This window comes from Cherax quadricarinatus, chromosome 71 (assembly GCF_038502225.1).
Source record: "Cherax quadricarinatus isolate ZL_2023a chromosome 71, ASM3850222v1, whole genome shotgun sequence".
Classification (NCBI taxonomy): domain Eukaryota; kingdom Metazoa; phylum Arthropoda; class Malacostraca; order Decapoda; family Parastacidae; genus Cherax; species Cherax quadricarinatus.
The window spans coordinates 10,548,549-10,567,050 of NC_091362.1; the positions used below are offsets into that span (position 1 = coordinate 10,548,549).

General features: G+C 39.3%; 1 protein-coding gene across 3 annotated transcripts in view; it reads right to left on the minus strand.

The window, feature by feature from the left end:
* Positions 1-18,502, minus strand: part of LOC128700291 (solute carrier organic anion transporter family member 74D) — an 876,841-nt gene that overhangs the window by 21,718 nt on the left and 836,621 nt on the right. For all 3 annotated transcript variants that reach the window (XM_053793362.2, XM_070100019.1, XM_053793363.2), the window contains 5 exons: positions 15,975-16,041; positions 15,391-15,547; positions 14,475-14,554; positions 3,747-3,886; positions 1,955-2,083 (listed from right to left, as the gene is read on the minus strand). In XM_053793362.2, coding sequence (XP_053649337.1) covers positions 1,955-2,083; positions 3,747-3,886; positions 14,475-14,554; positions 15,391-15,547; positions 15,975-16,041 — 573 coding nt within the window. The remainder of the gene's footprint in view (positions 1-1,954; positions 2,084-3,746; positions 3,887-14,474; positions 14,555-15,390; positions 15,548-15,974; positions 16,042-18,502) is intronic.

Below are 18,502 nucleotides of genomic sequence, written 5' to 3' on the forward strand. Positions count from 1 at the left end.
AGGTTGGTCTCAGACGTTAGTAGAAGCCCGTTATTTGTTCGGCACCCCTGCTTACTCCGACCGTTTTCTCTTCGTCTTCACTCCGGTCTTCTCTCCAGTTGCCTCCCTTTTATGTTCATGTAGTGTCTGCCTTTTCCCTTTCCCCTTGGGAGGTTCCGACGGTTCATGTCTGTTCTCCCTTACTGCCATGTGCCAAAGATCTCCTACCTACGGCTGCTTCTCACTCTCTTTCTCGATCACTTCCGGTTGCATGCTCGTCCCATTGCTGTTTATACAGATGGTTCTAAATCTTCTGACGGTGTTGGGTTTAAGGCAGTGTTCCCCAACGATGTTGTCCAGGGTCATTTGTTAGACTCGGCTAGTATTTTTACCACTGAGTTGTATGCCTTCCTCATAGCACTTCTCCGTATTACATGTATGTCTCTTTCGATGTTTCTGATCATTTCAGATTCTCTCAGTGCTTTACAGACCATTAAACAATTTGATTCCCCTCATCCACTGGTAATTCGTATTTAACTTGGGTTGTGTCATGTGGCTAGTAAAAACAAAGACATCATTTTCTGTTGGGTCCCTGGACACATTAATGTGCAGGGCAATGAACAGGTGGATGCTGCTGCACGGTCAGCGGTGCATGATCTTCTGGTTTCCTATAGAGGTATGTATTCTGTTCAGGGATTATTTTAGTCATCTCTGCCAGTCTTCATGGCCGTTGTTGCCAACAGCGGTCAGACACACACCATAACAAGTTGTACTCTATTAAACCGCTTTTGGGTTTGTGGCCATCTTCTTTCCACCATTGCCATGCCTGGAAGACTGCGCTCTCCCATCTCCACATTTGTCATACTTGCCTTACCCATGGGTATCACATGGAACGACACCCTATTTCTCTCTGTGAGGTCTGTCGGGTCCATATTTCGGTTCTCCACTTTCTTGTGGATTATCCAGTTTACCAGCAAGCTTGCGGGATTTACCTCCATCGACGGCGCCACCCTACCGCTCTTACCTTATCTTCCCTTCTTGCAGACAGCCCTGCCTTTAACTTATGATCACTTTTTGTCAGCAGCTGCTTTACTATATGAACTTTGGCACATAACCCCTAACGTCCCTTCCAGCCCTCACCTCTGATCTCTCTCCACCTAGCTGTTTATAGCCCCAGCACTATTTTCTGCCCCATGTCGATTTAGCGCTTTATTTGATTATTATAATCTCCCTACCTCTATCCTCCAGCACTCCTTTCCTCCCTCCCCAATCCAAATACCCTCTCTATCCTTCCCCTGCCCCTTCCCTTACATACAGAACACCTAAATAGATAATTCTAAAAATAAGAGCTGTGCAAACAATGAACTGTCAGTCATTTATTTTCATGCATTTTAGAAAATCTGGCACATCCTCTCCAAATCAGAGCTGGATAACTGATGCTTGACTGTACAGTGGTCCATTCTGTTCTGTACAATATGTCTTCTGTTCCAGAAAATTAATTGTACATGATTTTATGGTACGTAATTCATTCCAAAACCGTGGAAGTGCAGTTTTTACTTATTGTACCTCAGACTTGAAGAATTAGTGTGGTATTGGGTGAGAGGAATTAAACTGTAACAAAGTTCAGTTCTGTCCCCACAGAATGGGCAAGTTCTGGATCATGTCCTGGTGCAGGGCAGGCAGAGATTAGTAAAGGATTGTAGATTTAACATTTAATTTTTTACACACTTTTGCAGTCTTCTGCTGCCCATGTCTGGTACACATACACCCTCCCTCCCACCCACACATATCATATCTCAAAATTTTCACTGCAACTCTAAAATTCCTTTACAAGGGTAAATTATAACTCAAAACTATCATAACTCAAGGGATCACTGTATACACATATTACTGAAAGCACATTTTTTATCTAATATATAGTATTTTTACCCTAAGCAAATCCTTTTTATTTTAACAAATCCAGCTATATACTCACCATGGAAGAACATCCTGAAAGCATCAGAATCATAGAGCTGACAAGCACCTGCCTTTCTACATGTTTCCTTCCAATGGATGCATGCAGAATCAACTACAGCACCATATATAATTGGACATGGCACATTACCTGCAAAATTTGTGTTAAAAACAACATAAAAATATAATTTGTGTTATGCTAATTAAAATAATTTTCATTTTCTAATCCTACTCAATCCTCTTAAACTGGGCACTGCTTAAGTCATAGTTTGTATTAAGTAAAATAAAATCCCTCGCCACTCCTCCCCCTCTCCTTGGTGCTCCACAAAGCAGGATGTTCTAGCAACAAGACCTTTGTGGGTTTAGAGCTTAGTTATGATTATAATAATCTAGCAATAAGACGAGTTATGACATGTAGACACTACTGTGTGGGACTCCTCACAGGATGTTCCTTGATTTAAGGAATTGAATGTCCTCCCCTTCCTTGGACTGAACCTCATTTGCCAGGCACTGCATGATTGCTACTTTTACTTTCCTTCAGCACTCCTCACTGCCCTTACAAACTCTACCTCCATTACTGGTTTCAGATTAAGAATATTACACAGTTCACACCCTACCCTGCAGTGCTGTATGACCTTGGTGGGTTTAGTGCTTAGTTTTTATTATAATAACTATTTAAATTTGACATAAGTAAAGGAGCTGCCATTTTCAGTTGTCATCTTTATTGTGTGCCTTTTCTCTCTGCCTTCAAGCTCTTTTTTTCTTCACTGAATTTTCCTAACCTTTCCACTCACCCTATTCATTACTATCTTCCACTTCCAACTATGGGGATTCCAGCTATGCAAGTGTGTACTTTCCATCTCCAAAGACTAGCATCGTGTCTAAGACCATGTGCTCCTTCCTCCTTGAGCATTTTAAATTATATAACCTTGCTACCACTGTGTATATCAGTGGCTCCAAATGTGCAGTGTAGTGTGAGGGTTCTTTTATCCTTGGTGCCTGGTCTGAGGTCCACAAGCCTACATAGCCACCACAACCTGGTTGTTCTTTCTGGCCAGTGTGATTCAGCACTGCTTATCACAATGCAATTTGAAGCTGTGATTCTTTACATCCCATTATTCTTTACACTTCATGCTGGCTGTGTTGCCTCCAGGGAACACAGAGGTGGTCTTGTATTAGGTCACTGAGCATGTTGGTGTCAGTAACAAGCTTGCAGACTCCTCTGCTTGTTTTGCAGTTCAAGACCTTATCTCTCTGAATTCATGATTGCTGGCAGCATCTTTGGCAACCAACAAGCTGCTTTTTAATCAAAGCCCAATTATTTTTCTGGTTTACCTCTCATTGCTATCAATTATGGTAAACCATTCTTGCACACCTAATTATTGGCCCCACACAACTCCCACACGGGCACCTCCGTGGAGAGATGCCAAATGCCTCTCTCTCTCTCTCTCAGACTTGCCAAATCTTGTTGATGGTCCAATACCTTGACTGCCCTATTTATCAAAAAGGTGTGTAGTTCATCTCTGCCATTTATTTTCAACTTCTCGCTAACACATTCAATGATGATTCTCTGATTTTGTTTTTTTTTACTAAACTGGCTCATTACATTGACAATGACTTTCCCTTCTCATGTCTGTCTGCCATTAGCACACCTCTGTATGACCCTATGGGTTTAGCACACTTATGAAAATAATAAAAACACCTCTGGATGAATATTGTCTCTGTCACTTTTGCATTTTCATTTTGGATTACCAATACATATTTAGATCTTTCCATAAATATTAATATTATAACACAGCATAATAAAAACTTACTTAATAAACCAATAGCTACAGAGATAAGGCCCAGTGCCATGGCCTTGTCCTTAGGATCTACGCAGCGGAGAGTCACCAGCATGCCACCCACCTCTGACGTGGAATGTATCAACACAAACACAGAGAAGATGATGACGTACCTGTGAAATTGATAAGGGCCAACTGAAGCATTTTGTACTCTATTATTAATTTATTCTATTGACAGTTTTTTGAAGGTTTGTTTCCCCCCAAAAAAAACATAACTTTTCATTTATGTTTTGTGCTATACAGCATTAGTGATCAAAGCAGTAGTTAACATGCAGTTCTGGCTTTATCCATTTGTTTTTCTGTTTATCTCCATTATTTTAAAAGGAAGATAAAAGTTAAATTTAGGACTAGAATTAAGTAGTAGATGTACAGTTTTTTGTACAATTTAGGATTAGTTTGTCTGAAATGCTTTACACAATAAGAGGTTTTCTATAGAACATGCATTTGCATCATATAATATCTATTATAACTGTATCAAAGCTATAACCAAATGAACTGTAAATATAATTTTGATGGGTAATTAACAGAAATAAGTATTTTATTTATTTACTATATTACCCTTGTGGGTTTAGTGCTTAGTTATGATTATTTATTTAACAAGTTTACAATTCTTTTCTTTCAATAAATCGACCATACCCCACCGAGGCAGGATGGCCCAAAAAGATAACGAAAGTTTCTCTTTTTAACTTCAGTAATATACACAGGAGAAGAGGTCACTATCCCCTTGCTCACGGCATGTTAGTCGTCTCTTACAACACACATGCCTTATGGAGGAAGAATTCTCTTCCACTTCCCCATGGAGATAAGAGGAAATAAACAAGAACTAGTAAGAAAATAAAAGAAAACCCAGAGGGGTGTGTGTATATATATGCTTGTACAGTAGGGCCCCGCTTTACGGTGTTTTGCCTTACAGTATTCTGCTAATACAGAGATTTCAAATTATGACCAAAACTTGCTATATGGCTCCCAGTCTTTCTAATATGGCATGCCCCACTTGGTTTGTTTACATTCTCCATGAGCACAACTATTTGTCTGGAAATTTTCCAAAATTTCAAATGTTTTAAAGTTATTGCATATTTTATATATACTATCAGAGTATATATTTTATATATACTCTGATAATTATACCTATGTGTACCCGTACCTAAATATACTTACACAGTGCTGGCATGCAGGTACACATTAAAATCACTAAGTCTCTCTCTACTCTTGATGCCATATAATAATCTCTTGGGCGCATTAAATGTCATATATTACATTAATATAGACATTATCATTAATCCATCTATGATATTTTTTCAAAATTATATAATAAACATGCTACGTAATATATAAACATGATACATACACCCACAGTATAAAAATTGACATAAATATGAGATGTGTTTACCAAACAGTTTGTAGGAGTGTCAGAAGAATTACATTTCTCTAGTCAAACACCAGTTACTGGGAATAACTGTGGAAAAATATTCCTTTCATATGCCTTCACTCTATAGCTATTTATGACCCTTGTGGGTTTAGAGCTTCCTTTTTATTATGATAATAATATCATTCACTCTAAAAATGGTGTGTTGCATGAGAATGGGAGTGTTGTTGTTTATTTATTCTTCTGTATTAAATTGTCAGAGCATCATTCTTTCTAAAAATGATGTTACATGAGATTGGAAATGTTGCTCTTTATTTATTCTACTGTACCACTGTGGAGACAACTTGTACACTTGTATGATCGTGTATCAACCATAACTAGACGCGTTCATTCGTTTACATGGGTACTCTGTGGCTCTGTCCTCTTACTCGTTCTCTCTCATTTATTTGTTATCTCACTCACCTCTCACCCTACATTAAGACTACAAATATTTTAAGATAAGTAATGAGTGTACTGTATAGCCCTTGTGGCTTAGCGCTTCTTTTTGATTATAATAATAATAATAGGGCACTTTCAATGTAGTAGTAGTTGGGGTGGCCAGGCAGGCTATCATACCTCCCACACCTGACTTTCTACAAATAATTACTTTTCACCTCTCACCCTACATTAAGATCATTAAGACTACAAATATTTTAAGGTAAGTAATGAGTGTACGGTATATGTATTTTATCACTCTAGGACACTTTCAATGCCACAACATATTATGTGTGGATGGGGTGGCCAGGAGGGCTACCACACCTGACTTCTTACAATAAATACTACATGCCTTTTGCTCTACATTAAGACTACAAATATTTTGAGGTAAATAATGAGTATACTGTGTGTGTATTTTACTTTTTATTGTTTTTTAATGCCTAGTTCTATTGCTAACTTAATATATGTTAGTGTAAACTTGTTATCTGGCATTCATATGCATTTATAAGTGGAAAAAAATGGCTGTCTGCTTTGCAGTGGTAGCCTGGAACCTAACCTGCCATATAAGTGGGCCCCTACTGTACATGCATGATTAGTGTGACTTAAGGGTAAGTAGAAGTAGCAAGACATACCTGAAACCTTGCATGTTTATGAGACAGAAAAAAAAGACACCAGCAGTCCTACCATCATGTAAAACAATTACAGTGGACCCCCAACTTACGATATTAATCTGTTCCTGAGAGCACATCATAAGACAAAATTATTGTAAGTCGAATTAATTTTCCCCATAAGAAATGATGGAAATCAAATTAATCCGTTCAAGACACTCAAAAGTATGAAAAAAAAATTATTTTGCCACATGAAATACACATTTTCCTACACACAAAAAGAAGGATACATGCACAATATATATTATGCATGTACTAGTGTACTAAATGAGAAATAAATGACACTGGGAGTGCCTTTTCCTCCTGAGTAATGTAGGTCCTGTTTGGCATTTTCTTTCAGAACAGGCCTTATCACACTGTGTATGCCACTACGATTCTTAAATCTCTCAAACCAACCTTTGCTGGCCTTAAATTCACCAATATGAGCACTAGTCCCAGGTATTTTTTCCTGTTCATCTGGGTGTTAGTCGACTGGTGTGGGTCACATCCTGGGGGACAAGATTAAGGACCCCAATGGAAATATGTTAGACAGTCCTCGATGACACTGGCTTTCTTGGGTTATCCTGGGTGGCTAACACTCTGGGGTTAATTGTTTCTCAGTATTCTCGATAAGCCACACCAATAACAGTCTCTCCACATCTTCGAGTAGTACAGCTGACCATGGTGCAGCAGCAGCAGCTGACCATGGTGCAGCAGTAGCTGATGGTGCTACAGCAGCAGCTGATCGTGCTACAGCAGCTGATAGTGGTACTATAGTATTTCAATAGTATTTCTCACCCTTTTTAATCACAGGGTTGGCACTAGAAGCTTTCTTTGGGCCCATGGTGGCTTATTTAGCAGTTACAAGCACTATAAACACTGCAATAATACAAAATTTATCTAATGTATGCGTTCAACCGTCTGCCCCGGCTTGTAAACAATGTCACACTAGCTCAGCTGAGGCGCTCAGGCCAGACCGCTGCGTTTGGGATGAATGATGTAAGTCGAGTTTTTCAACATAGGTTGGGGTCAAATTTTTACACTGACAAGCATCGTAAGTCGATTTTAACGTAGGTTGAGGACATCGTAAGTCGGGGGTCCATTGTACAGGTAGAAGTAGCAAGACATACCTGAAACCTTGCATGTTTATGACACAGAAAAAAAGACACCAGCAATCCTACCATCATGTAAAACAATTACAGGCTTTCATTTTACACTCAATTGACAAGACAGTAGTACCTCCTTGGGTGGTTGCTGTCTACCAACCTACTACCTAGATTTGCAATTATTACAGTGTATATTTTGTATTTATGACGAGGATGTGTTCAATTCATACTGATCATTGACAGGAATGAGAGATGATCATGCTTGATCCAAGGGAAGAGTAGCTCCAATGCCCTATATTAAAACGCCCTTCACCAGTATTAACATGGCTCCCTTAACCCTTTCAGGGTCCGTCCCGTAGATCTACGGCTTCACATCGAGTGTCCAAACCGTAGATCTACGCCAAAATTCTAGCGGCGTCAAATTTAGCATGAAAGTGCTCATTGGCCTACATGTGAGAGAACAGGTCTGCGTGGTGGGTGTGCGCCATAAACAAAAAATCTAGGCACCCGCATAGCATTGTGGGAACGCCGGCTCAGTTACCCTTGTTCACTATGCCTCGTTGCAAGTCAGCTCTCACTCCCCGGAAAATTGGGACTCTCCTCTTCCTATCTGATAGTTCTGACACTGATGGAAGTGGAAATGAAGACGAATTCTACGGCTCTGATCAGTTAGTGACCGAAAGGAATGACCAGGATATCGATAATAGTGCAGAAAACCCTGACGATCCTCAACCTTCTACCTCTGGTGTGGGCACTCGTGACTCACGGTCGGTTGTGCCTCAATGCAAGAGAAAACTAATATTTTCGCGTGGCCAGGCCTCTGACTTCAGTAATGATGATGATAGTGACGTGGATTGTGATTTTATTGCTCTCGACGATCATTCGAGTAGTGATAGTGAGGAATCATATTCACCAGTGAAGCGTCGGTATGTTCGCTGCCGCATGCGTTCAGGTAGTGTACCCTATGCTGTGCCCAGGGGACGGAGTACATCCCGGAGTACATCCCGTGGCCCTACACCAGTTTTAGGTAGTGATAGTGAGGATGATGTGGTTACACTTGGCATGGATAGACCACAGGCATCAGTGGGTAGTGGTGATGGTAGTGGCACCGCCATGCGTGACTCACCAGCCCAGGCTGGGACCCATGCTGCTGACTCGTCAGTTCAAGGACAAAGCGGAGCGTCAGCCACCAGCCCACCACAACCACAACCACCCGCACAACCAGCCTATGATGTCCAGTATCCACCAGCAAACAGTATGTGGGATTGGCAGCAAAATCCCAATTTTGTTCCCAAGTCTCACCACTTCGATGACTCTCAAAGTGGAATTCTACCTACTTGTCCCCTTGGAACCACGACCAATGAACTGGAATTCTTTGAATTATTCTTTGACCAGCCATTGATGGAAACTATTGTCAGGGAAAGTAATAAGTATTTTGAGTACACCATGGCAAATACGATCTTATCACCACAGTCAAGACTACACAGGTGGAAAGAGACGACTGTTGCAGAAATGTATTTGCTTTTTGCAACAATAATGCTTATGCCTCATGTCTATAAGCATAATATAAAAGCATACTGGTCCACAGATCGGCTAATTTCTACCCCGGTCTTCAGTGAAATCATCCCAGTGAACAGGTTTATCTTACTCTTACGTATGTTGCACTTCTCTGACAAAACCAGGCCTGACAGAAGTGACAGGTTATATAAGATTAGAAATGTTTTCATGTATCTCAAACAAAAGTTCAGCGTATACTTTTATCCATGTCTTTGATTTTGTTCAAAGGTAGACTGTCATTCAAGCAGTATATACCAAGCAAGAGGAAATGCTTTGGTATAAAACTGTTTGTACTCTGTGACTGTGACAGTGGCCTGGTGTTGGATATTGTTGTATACATGGGAAGTAAAACATTGAAAGATACCAAGATGTTATTGGGTATCTCAGGTGACGTAGTAAGAAACATGATGGCACCTTATCTTGGTAAGGGGCATGCATTATATACCAATAACTGGTACACAAGCCCATTACTCAGTGATTTCATGCGAGTGAACAAGACAGATGTGTGTGGCACAGTGCGTTCTAATCGTAAACATATGTCCAGGCTCAACGCAGGTGCTCGTGGTGATGATGTGCAGGTGTTTACTGCCAATGACATCATGGCATTACGGTGGCATGACAAACGAGATGTCACATTGTTGACAACCATTCACCGTAATGAAATGCAAGACAGTGGCAAAGTTGATCGAGTGACTAATGAACGTATTCGAAAACCAGTGACAGTGATTGATTATACACAAAACATGCGCTTGGTTGACAAGTGTGACATGCAGATTGGTTTTGTTGACTGTGTTCGTAAGAGTTACAAGTGGTACATGAAACTTTTCTTCCATCTCATGGACATTTCAATGCTCAATGCATATAATATGCACCAAATAAAGACTGGCAACAGACCACTGTATGGTGAATTTTGTTTGTCTGTTGTCAGACAACTCATAATGAAGTACCAGGTAAGAACACCTGCTATACAACAAGGTCCTCGAATTACTCAGGATATACCCATGCATTTGAGGAGGGAAGGTGATCATTTCATAATACAGCTTCCTTCAACTCAGAAGAGATGCATCGTCTGTGCACAAACAAAACGACGGCAACAAAGACGCAAAGACACTCGGTTTATGTGTGAAGAATGTAAGGTGCCTCTGTGCATGGTGCCTTGTTTCAAAGAGTTCCACAAGCTCCAGCAGTTCTAAAACCATGTCCAGTGATTGTAAATATATGATAGAACATTAGTACAGTGGACCCCAGCATAACGATATTAATCCGTTCCTGAGAGCTCATTGTTATGCGAAATTATCGTTATGCGAATGAATTTTCCCCATAAGAAATAATGGAAATCAAATTAATCCATGCAAGACACCCAAAAGTATGAAAAAAAAATTTTACCACATGAAATATACATTTTCCTACACACAAAGAGAAGGATACATGCACAATAGTAGAGTAGTACATGCACAATATATATTGTGCATGTACTACTCTACTAAATAAAGAATAAATGACACTTACCTTTATTGAAGATGCAGCAATGACTGATGAGACACTGTGTCCTGGGAGTGCCTTTTCCTCCTGAGTACTGTAGGTCCTGTTTGGCATTTTCTTCCAGAACAGGCCTTATCACACTGTGTATGCCACTACGATTCTTAAATCTCTCAAACCAACCTTTGCTGGCTTTAAATTCACCAATATGAGCACTAGTTCCAGGCGTTTTTCCCTGTTCACCTGGGTGTTAGTCGACTGGTGTGGGTTACATCCTGGGAGATAAGATTGGCTAACCCTCTGCGGTTAATTGTTTCTTGGTATTCTCAATAAGCCACACCAACAACGGTGCTACAGCAGCAGCAGACGATGCTACAGCAGCAGCAGATGGTACTACAGCAGCAGCAGCAGCTGACGGTGCTACAGCAGCAGCAGCAGCAGCTGACGGTGCTACAGCAGCAGCAGCAGCTGACAGTGCTACAGCAGCAGCAGCAGCAGCAGCAGACAGTGCAGCAGCAGCAGACGATGCTACAGCAGCAGCAGCATCAGCAGTTGACCATGGTACCACAGTATTAGCACTAGAAGCTTTCTTGGGGCCCATGGTCACTTATTTTGCAGATAAAATCACCAAAAACACTGTAATAATACAAAATGTTACGATTGTATGCTTGGATGTTACCGCGGAGGCTGGCTTGTAAACAATGCCACCGGCGGAACATGTGAGGCTGGCTCAGGCCGCACATTAGACGCGTCTCGGACGTTTAGTGATGAGCGGGTTTTTTAGCGGTATGCGAGGCAAAATCTTAGCGATAAAATGTATCGGTATGCGGATTTAACGTTATGTGATGCCAACGATATGCGGGGGTCCACTGTATTATACAAGATTTGTGCATGTTTATTGTAATAAACAACAGTGGTAAACAATAATATGATAATAACTTTAGTGCGGTTATTGTGTTCAATACAGTGAGTTTATATATATACATTATATACAGTATTGGTCTCTCAGGCCCCAAATGTTAGTAGGAAAAGAAAAAAATTGGAAAAAGAAAAGAAAAAACTATAAAAACCGCTAAATAATCTAATGCGCGTATGTGGAATTCGTCGATGTTGCCGCCACCACATCATTTTGGACAAACTTCTTGGCACTGTATCTCGGTAAGTACTGATCAGAATTTTTTTTTTGTCTTATTACCTTCACAAAAATATGCTCTTTAATTCTGTAAGAAAAAATAATTTTTTTTTTTTTTTTTTTTTTCAAAATTTCTTGGACACTGGAGCACCACTTCAGATTTTGGCCTTGGACCCTGAAGGGGTTAAAGGCATAGAGGAAAGTTAAAATGGGGTGAATCTGTATGCATTATTTTCCTCTATGCATATTTATTTATTTATTTATTTATTTAAAAATTTGTGCACACATACAGAGGTACAAAAAATACAGAAAAAGAGCAGTATGCCAAAGCCACTTATACTATGCATAGCATTACGGGCTGGCTTAAAATTAACTTAAGATGAACTAAGCAATGATGACATCGGTGATAAAACTTTAATGTAAACAGATTACTATAAAGCACAAGTGAGTATTACAAAGACAGGTCATATGGCTGTATGCATTGTTGTACATTCAGTAGAATGGAGTATTCTGTTAGGTAGTGTATTTAAAAAATAATAAAGTTAGATTGGGTTTTAGGTTTAACATTTATGTGATATAATTGTGAGAAACATTTAAGATATACAATTTATAAGGTTCAGTTATTCAGTATTTATTTGGTTTTGGGTGAGTAAGTGATCTTTGAGAAGAGACTTGAATTTATAAACAGGTAGTGTTTCTTTTATATTTACAGGTAATGAGTTCCAGATTTTAGGGCCTTTTATGTGCATTGAGTTTTTGCAAAGTGTGAGATGGACACGAGGAACATCAAAGAGTGATCTGTGCCTTGTGTTATGGTCATGTGTTCTGTTGAGGTTGGCAAGGAGATGTTTGAGGGGAGGGTTAATATCAGAGTTAAGTGTTCTATGTATGTAATAGGTGCAGTAATAAGTATGAATGTTTTGTATGGTGAATAGGTTTAGTGTATTGAATATTGGTGGAGTGTGCTGCCTATAGTGAGAATTTGTTATCATTCTAACTGCAGCCTTTTGTTGGGTAATTAGTGGTCTGAGATGGTTACTTGTTGTTGAGCCCCATGCACAAATTCCATAGGTGAGATAGGGGTAAATAAGAGAGTGATATAGGGCCAGGAGGGCTGACTGTGGAGCATAGTACCGTATCTTCGATAGTATGCCTACAGTCTTGGAAATTTTCTTAGAAATTTGTTGTATATGTGTATGAAATTTGAGTCTATTATCAAGGTGGATTCCTAAGAATTTTCCCTCTGCTAGCTTTGTGATAGGTGATCCGTTTATCATTATGTTAAGAGGGACATCTGTAGCTCTGTTACCAAACTGAATGAAGTAGGTTTTGTCAATGTTTAGTGTAAGTTTGTTAGTCCTCATCCAGGTAGATATTTTTTGTAATTCTGTATTTACAGTATTGGCTAGCGTGACTGGGCTCGGGTGGGAGAAGACGTATGTAGTGTCATCTGCAAATAGTGTGGGTTTGAGTAATTGCGAAGCATTTGGTAGGTCATTTATGTATAGGAGAAAGAGAAGAGGGCCAAGGACACTTCCCTGTGGGACACCAACTGTAATTGGTTGTGCAGAAGAGTTTGCCCCATTTGCATACACATATTGGCTTCTGTTGCTGAGGTATGACTTGAGGTAGTTGAGGGAGTGCCCTCTTATACCATAGTGTGACAATTTTGCACATTAATGAATTTGATGCTGTTAGTTTTTAAATATACAGGTAAACATTTCTACTGTTTTATTTTGTTACTATTATTATATAAAAAATATGCACTAAAGCTGCATGGGTCATACAGCTGTTTTACCATAAAGAATTTTTTCTTATGTATAATAACTACAATTTTTTGCTGAATTACTTATTTATTCTTATAGTTTACATATTTCATACTGTCAGGTGTTTCTTCCCCTAAGTTACATCTGTGTAAAGGTCAAGTCTTCCAATGTTAAACCTTTCATTTATTAGCTTTACTTGTGCCCTAAATACCATATAATATATATATATATATCCTAGGTAGTAGGTTGGTAAACAGCAACCACCCTGGGAGGTACTACCGTCCTGCCAAGTGAGTGTACAATGAAAACCTGCAATTGTTTTACATGATGGTAGGATTGCTGGTTCTCCATGGGGAAGTGGAACAGAATTCTTCCTCCGTAAGCCATGCATGTTGTAAGAGGCAACTAAAATGCCATGAGCAAGGGGCTAGTAACCCCTTCTCCTGTATATATTACTAAATGTAAAAGGAGAAGCTTTCGTTTTTCCTTTTGGGCCACCACGCCTCGGTGGGATATGGCCGGTGTGTTGAAGGAAAGAAAGGATTGCTGGTGTCTTTTGTCTGTCTCATAAACATGCAAGATTTCAGGTATGTCTTGCTACTTCTACTTGCACTTAGGTCACACTACACATACATGTACAAGCATATATATACACACCCCTCTGGGTATTCTTCTATTTTCTTTCTAGTTCTTGTTCTTGTTTATTTCCTCTTATCTCCATGGGGAAGTGGAACAGAATTCTTCCTCCGTAAGCCATGCGTGTTGTAAGAGGTGACTAAAATGCCAGGAGCAAGGGGCTAGTAACCCCTTCTCCCATATAAATTACTAAATTTAAAAGAGAAACTTTTGCAGATACAGGGGTTCTACTGTATCTCTAATTTTTATTAATTTATTAATGGTAACACATTGACAACTTTGCAAGGTTTCTTCCTCTGTAAGCCATGCACGTCGTAAGAGGTGACTAAATTGCTGGGAGTAAGGGGCTAGTAACCCCCTTCTGTATACATTACTAAATTTGAAGAGAAGCTTTTGCTTTTTCTTTTTAGATCACTCTGCCTTGGTGGGATATAGCCGGTTTGATAGAAAAAACAATGACAACTTGACCCCAGTACAAATAAAATGAAAAAAAAAAAAAAGGCAGTAGCTTGAGATAATACACAATAAGGAGACATACCAGACAAAGTTGTTACACTTCATTCCACACAGCTTCAATACTGCTGTCTGACCTTCCTCCAAGCAATCACAATTGGAGAACTGAAGGTAAATAAGAATAAAAGAAAATATTACAAAAACAATTGTAAACACTGTCACTAAAAATACATACAATAAAGGAAATAAATGTATCATTAATTTGTGCTACATTGAATTCCAGAGGAGAGACTGACATACAGTGGATCACTGTCTCACCCACTTTGGGAGATGAGGAAGGATGCATTGAATTTTCAACATGAGATGATCATGGAATTTTTATGGTTCCACTGTTTTGCACATTTATCTCTTTTTCATATCTGTTTAAGTGTTGAACTGAACAAAATCTCCAGTTAATGTTAGAAACAGAATAACCGATTGATGTATAATCACTGATCGGCTATAGTCAGTCCCCAGCGAGGGGCTCTGCCTCCAACTGGACCTACTGTATTGTGCATTTCCTTGAATTGAACCTGACTGCCTCCCATTTACCCAGGTGCTGTATGACCCCTATGGGTTTTGTGCTCCCCATAAATATTATAATAGTATTCACTTTTATTTCATGTTTATTTTCAGAGTGTGGGTTTTCCGAGTAACCTTTTCTGATGTTCCTCCGAGTTATATGAGGTGTTGCCTGGCAGAAAATAGGTGCCGCCAAAACCAAAATCTGGGTTTGTGAACAAGTGATTCCTTGTTTGGTCTGTGAGAAGGTATAGGTATTATCTTATGCACCTGTTAGGATCAGAGCTTCTTAGCTCCCATCTCCCATTTGCCTGTGTTTTCCTCCATTACTTTAATTTGATGCTTATCCTTTTCTGCCAAACAACACTTTATATAATATGTGTAGTTTTAATTTTCTCAATCCATCATCAATGACAACAAAGGCAGAAGTAATATCCTACCACAAGTTGATTGGTCTCCTTAAAAAGAGTGGCATTAGAGCACCCCAAGTGACAGGAGGAAAAGTAGGTGTTGCCTTGCAGGTCACATACTGGAGCGAAGGTGGTGGCATCACACTCACCACACGTCCTATTGCACACTGGCGTGAAGTGCTTTCCACTGAAGATTACAAGAGTAATATTAGTACCTCAAGGCTCACACACAGTAGCTTTCCAAATTTCGTTATATTCACAATATAAATGACATTTATCTAATATAGTTACAACAACTGTTGTTAGTATCATGCCAATTACTTTCAAATTAAAATACTACTTTTTTCTCATTTGTAATATTAATGAAATATCCCTCTGACTTAGAATATCCCCTTCATGTTGTACTGCTTGACACTGTAGAAGAACATTTGATCAAAAGAGATAGAACTATACTCCCCATCCTTTCATCAAACCCAATTACCCCCCATTCTCCAGATAATATATGAGCCTTATGTTTTTAGCATTTACTGATAATAATAATAATAATAATAATAATAATTAGAAAAAATAAAACTTGGAGATGCCTGCAATACTTGCTTTACACAATGACTCACCTTTCGTCTTCTACGACACCCACAAAGTTCTCCGGAGGACACCCAACAAACATCAGGATCACCATACCTGGCAAGAAAATGTAACCATCAATTTTTTTTTAAGAGTTCAATTTACAAGCTAAGAGCCTGGCTGGCAAAGCTCTTGCTTCACACGTAGAGGGCCCAAGTTTGATTCCCAGCAGGGTGGAAACATTTCAACATGTTTCCTTACAACTCTCGTCATGTTCACCTAGCAGCAAATAGGTACCTGGGTGTTAGTCGACTGGTGTGGGTCGCATCCTGGGGGACAAGATTGAAGACCCCAATGGAAATAAGACAGACAGTCCTTGATGAAGCACTGCCTTTCTTGGGTTATCCTGGGTGGCTAACCCTCCAGGGTTAAAAATCTGAATGAAATCTTATCTTAACAGCCTGACTAGGTAGAAACCAGGCTGCAATCAAACTTCAATCTCAATCTCTCTCTCAATCTCTATCTATCTCTATCTCTATCTATCTATATCTCTCTCTCTCTCCACTGAATGACCCACTGTTACGACTTTCATGTCGTAACTTAAATAAAATTTTTGGTCCTGGCTCCTAAAGGCTGCTCACAATGCTGTCTAGGAGTTATAAAACTACACTGAAAAACACAGCAACTTTTGGGCCAGCATGTATTCATACACATTAAGAAGAATGAGTGCAAATAATTAATGTTGTATAAGTAAGGACATAAAAACTCACCTATACAAAAATATATCTATATTAATAGTAACTTATATACAACTTACAATCTACTCCAAAAAACCACCACACTCCAGCTCACATTAGCTCACTAGCACACTTCTACTAATGAGTTAAAATATATAAACTGGGAGGCTTTATGACAACCCTCCTTCCTTCCTGCCGGCTACTCAGCCTACAGTTAAAATATTAAATGCTCTTTAACCCTTTGAGGGTTTTCGTCGTACTAGTACGTCTTACGCGTAGGGGTTTTTGACGTACTAGTACTCATAAATTCTAGCGACCTCAAATCTAGTGGGAGAAAGCTGGTAGGCCTTCATATGAAAGAATGGGTCTATGTGGTCAGTGTGCACAGTCTAAAAAAAATCCTGCAGCACACGGTGCATAATGAGAAAAAAAAAACTTTTTCCATTTTTTTTTAATAAATCAGTGACTTTGCAGTGTATTTTCGTATAGTATTTATTGTTGTATTCTAGTTTTCTTGGTCTCATTTTATAGAATGGAAGACATATTACTGAAATTGAGATGATTTTGACTGGTTTTACAATGAAAGGTGCCTTGAAATTGAGCTCAAAGTAGCAGAAATGTTCGATTTTTACCAAACTTCAAAAGTAAACAAATCATGCCAAGCGTGCAATACACGTCAACTGGTGAGTCTAATATTCTTTCACAAGTGCACCAATAATATTTATACCATTTTTTACACTAATGCAGTAGTCTGCATAACAGTAAATCTTATATTTTTTGTGAGAATAAAAATTCAAAGTGGAAAGCAAAAGAATATAAGAGGGGCCTTGAGACGTGACTAATGACTAGAGGAAATGTCATTTTAGTGCCAGGAATGTCTTTCTTGTTTATTCTGGACCCTATTCCGAAATTGGCATCTTTTGAAATTTGTGTGAAATTGGCAAAATTGCTAAATTCTGACCACTGTACTGGATAGTTGAATTTATAAATGGGTGGTTTCTTGCACCCATTCGATAGAAAAAATGGAGTTCTAGCGAAATATTCATGTTTTTTGCCGACTAGTACAGTGAAATTGGCCGAAAATGGGGCTCAAAGTGGGCAAAATCGCCGATCCGTAAACATCGCCGAGACCGCTAACTTTGCGAGAGCATAATTCCGTAAGTTTTCTATCAAATTTCAAACTTTTGGTGTCGTTATGATCGGGAAAAGATTCTCTATCTTTTCATAAGAGAAAATAATTTTTTTTTTTTTTTAAATTTGGCCGACCCTGAGAACGAGTTTCGGAGAGGGCCTGTCGACCCTCAAAGGGTTAAAACACTGGCCCTTGCACACACACTAGGGCTTTATAAATAAATGAGAGCAGAAAATACACAAAATAGAATACACAAAAAAAAACCTTACCCAATACCACCTACTCAAGACATCTCGCCTCCTCTGCTGTGCGTAACCTACTGCCTAAACACACCTCATCTGCTCCTGTCCTGGCCACTCTGCCTGTGACAGGAATACTCCCGGAACTTCTGCATGTCACTGCGTAACACTCATATAGCCTTGCACTTCACAAAGTACAACGCAATGCAATATTGGCTAAGAGCTGTTATCCTACCTACACTAAATTCAAAGCCCAACCCTCTCTCAGATATATTTCCGCCTGGAAGAATATGACCCACAACAACTGACAAACACCTAGGTACCTATTTAATGTTACCTGAACAAAGGTAGTAGGGGTAAGGAGAGTAGATCATATGCCATGCTACATTCAGGAATCAAACCAGAGTCCTTGTGGTTGTGTGTTGAATGCTCTGCCACAGAACTACAAGTTTTAATGTCACATATCAAGC